At 36.1% G+C, this 3,441-nt stretch overlaps 1 protein-coding gene across 1 annotated transcript; it reads right to left on the minus strand.

Annotated features, from left to right (window-relative positions):
- Positions 1-1,256: 1,256 nt before the first annotated feature.
- Positions 1,257-2,109, minus strand: LOC148197736 (uncharacterized). The gene is made up of 2 exons (XM_088115620.1): positions 2,050-2,109; positions 1,257-1,958 (listed from the first exon to the last, which is right to left on the minus strand). Exons 1-2 carry the CDS (start codon positions 2,107-2,109, stop codon positions 1,257-1,259), a joined length of 762 nt encoding a protein of 253 aa, XP_087971746.1.
- Positions 2,110-3,441: the final 1,332 nt, after the last annotated feature.

Here is a 3,441-nt window from a genome sequence, read left to right on the forward strand (position 1 = left end):
ACTAGAATGACTCAACCTTTTTCAAATACTTTTTCTTCCAGATAAGCAATTATTTTTATCAACTCAGCATATGGATATCAATCAAAGTGTGCAGATGCCTTAATTCAATTAAAATCAATGTGATGCTCATATGTTTCAACAGATGCTATCATTAAGAAATTCAACCAAACAGAGATGCAATCAGAAATTCAGAGAACTATTCCTCACCAAAGAAAGTGTTTCACTCAAGCACTCAAAAGTGTATCACTCAACTCACAGGTGTATAGTGAGGTGTTGGTGTTTCTTTCACTCTGCTATCACAATGTCAAACAAATTAATTTTTCCTTTCATTTAACCAAAATCAAACATACTCATAAGTAGGTTTTCATCAATAGGGCTTTTCTTGGCTTGTAACTTGGCTGGGCTAAGAAGAAACATGGTTTTTCAAGAATGCAAAATCCTTGACTTAAGAGAGATATTTGTGAATTTAATAATTACACATAGGTTCTCTTTTCAAGAAGATATTTTTCTTATTCCCAACCTTTTCCCTTGCAGTGAGCTTTTCTTTCTTTTCTTTTCATTTTTCTTTTCTTTTGATTTCTCTTTTTCTTTTTCTTTGTGCTCACTACTTATTTTTCTAGCAACCCCAAACTTGAACCTTTATCAATACCTCACAAATATTCTCAACTCAAGGTAAAGAATTTAAAATAGGGTTTTCAAAACATCCTTAAGGCTAAAGGTTCAAAGGATAAAACAAATTGTTTTCTTTTTATTTGGAAAAATTCATGAGTAGGCTAAAAATAAAAATTAAGGGATAACAAAAGATGGCTTTGATCTTATGAAACCTGCAAGCAAGTAGTTCAATCACAGAAAATTTGGGAAAAATCATTCATGCTTCCAAAGTAATAACAATTATTCACAACAACTCTGAAGCCCAAAACTCACACAAGTAAGCTCTCAAGTCCCAGAATTCAGAAAAACATCTTGCTCAGTATCTCAATCAAATTTTACCTCAAGCACTTGTTTCATACATTGTAAGCTATCACCTGTATATTATCACATCATGCATCATCTCAACATCAATCAATACACTAGAATATCACAAAGCAATACTCATCACAAAACACAACACAGTTGAATCAAAGCAGTGTAGTTCATTCAAGCAAAGTACAATAACAAAACAATTTATTAAAAAGGAAACAAATAACAAAACAAAAGATTAAAAAGAAAAGTTTAGAAAGTTGGGTTGCCTCCCAGTAAGCGCTTCTTTAACGTCACTAGCTTGACCCAATAAGCTCAATCTGGATCAACCAATTCCATGACTGTGGACAGGTGTTCCACCTCACCACCAAGATAATGCTTGAGAGTTGTCCATTGACAACCCAACTTCTTTGTGGATCTTTAGAGGAAGGGTTTGTTAACTGAACTGCTCCATGTGGGAGAACATTCTTGATCATAAATGGACTAGACCACTTGGACTTCAACTTTTCGGGGAAAAGTTTCAGTCTTGCATTGAACAACAACACCCTCTGTCCTGGATTAAAGACTTTCTTCACCAGCTTCTTGTCATGATAAAACTTCACCTTTTCTTTGTAGTTCTTTGAGGAATCATAGGCATGCAGTCGCATTTCCTCAAGCTCAATAAGTTGTCTTCTTCTCTTTTCAGCAGTGTCACCAGGATCATAATTCAAGAATTTTAAGGCCCACAAAGCTCGATGTTCCATCTTCACCGGAAGGTGACATGCCTTTCCATACACCATTTGGAAAGGAGATAATCCTATAGTTGTCTTCATTGCAATTCTATAGGCCCACAGGGCATCATCTAACTTCTGAGACCAATCCTTTCTTGATGAGGCAACTGTCTTTTCTAGAATCCTTTTTATCTCCCTATTTGAAACTTCTACTTGCCCGTTTGTCTGTGGATGATAAGGTGTAGCTACCTTGTGTCTCACACCATTGTGCTTAAGTACCTTTGTCAGCTAAACATTGCAAAAATGAGATCCTCCATCACTAATGAGTACTCGGGGATTCCAAACCGGGAAAAATTTTCTTTTTCATAAATTTAATAACAGTTTTAGAATCATTTCTGGGACAAGCCAGGGTTTCCACCCATTTCCTCACATAATCCATTGCCACTAATATATATTCATTATTGAAAGAGGGTGGAAAAGGTCCAACAAAGTCTATGCCGCAACAATCAAAAACTTCAACTTCTAATATTCCTTGCAGTGGCATTTCATGACGTCTGGAGATACTCCTCGTCCTTTGACACTTATCATAGTTTCTGGTATGATTATGAGCATCTTTAAACAGAGTAGGCCAATAAAATCCTAACTGAAGTACTTTTGCAGTTGTTCTCTCTCCACTAACATGCCCCCCATAAGGTGAGTCATGATAGTTCCATAAAATTCCTTCCACTTCTTCCTTAGTAACACAACGCCTTATAAAATTATCTGCCCCAATTTTGAACAAGGATCATCCCAAATAAACTATTTGACATCATGTAAAAACTTTTTTCTTTGTTGCCAATTGAGATCTTCTGGGATTACTCCTACAGCTTTGAAATTGGCCATATCAGCAAACCACGACCTTTGTTGAATATACATGAGTGTTTCATCTGAGAAGGATTCCCAGATTTATGCTTCCTTGCTTGTAACTTCATTGTTAACCAACCGAAATAAGTGATCTACAATTACATTTTCACTTCCATTCTTGTCACGGATTTCCACATCAAACTCTTGTAGCATAAGTACCCATCTAATCAACCGCGACTTAGAATCCGGCTTGGTCAGCAAATACTTTATAGTTGCATGGTCTCTATAGATAATCACTTTAGACCCCATGAGATAACGTCTAAATTTCTCCAATGCATACACAATAGCAAGAAATTCTTTTTCTATGGTGGCATAATTCAACTGGGCTTCATTCGAAACTTTGCTTGCATAATAAATAGTGTGAAATACCTTTTCTCTTCTCTGGCCAAGAATAACTCCTATAGCATAATTACTGGCATCACACATCAGCTCAAAATCTTTGTTCCAATCAAGAGCTACAATTACTAGGGCAGAAATCAACTTTTCTTCAAGACATCAAATGCCTTAAGGCACTCATCATCCATCACAAATGGTGCGTCTTTAACAAGGAGGTTGCTCAATGGTTTGGCAATCTTTGAAAAGTCTTTGATGAATCTTCTGTAAAAACCAGCATGACCCAAAAAGCTTCTCATTCCCTTCACATTGGTTGGTGGTGGAAGTTTTTCAATAACCTCTACTTTGGCTCTGTCAACCTCAATTCCCTTGGAAGAAATTTTATGACCCAAAACAATGCCTTCATTTACCATAAAGTGACATTTTTCCCAATTAAGAACAAGATTGGATTGGGTGCATCTTTTAAGTACAACATCCAGGTTAGACAAACACTCATGGAAGGAACTACCAAACACTGAAAAATCATCCATAAAAA

Source organism: Vigna umbellata, chromosome 5 (assembly GCF_029865625.1).
Source record: "Vigna umbellata cultivar VRB3 chromosome 5, Vumbellata_1.0, whole genome shotgun sequence".
Lineage (NCBI taxonomy): Eukaryota > Viridiplantae > Streptophyta > Magnoliopsida > Fabales > Fabaceae > Vigna > Vigna umbellata.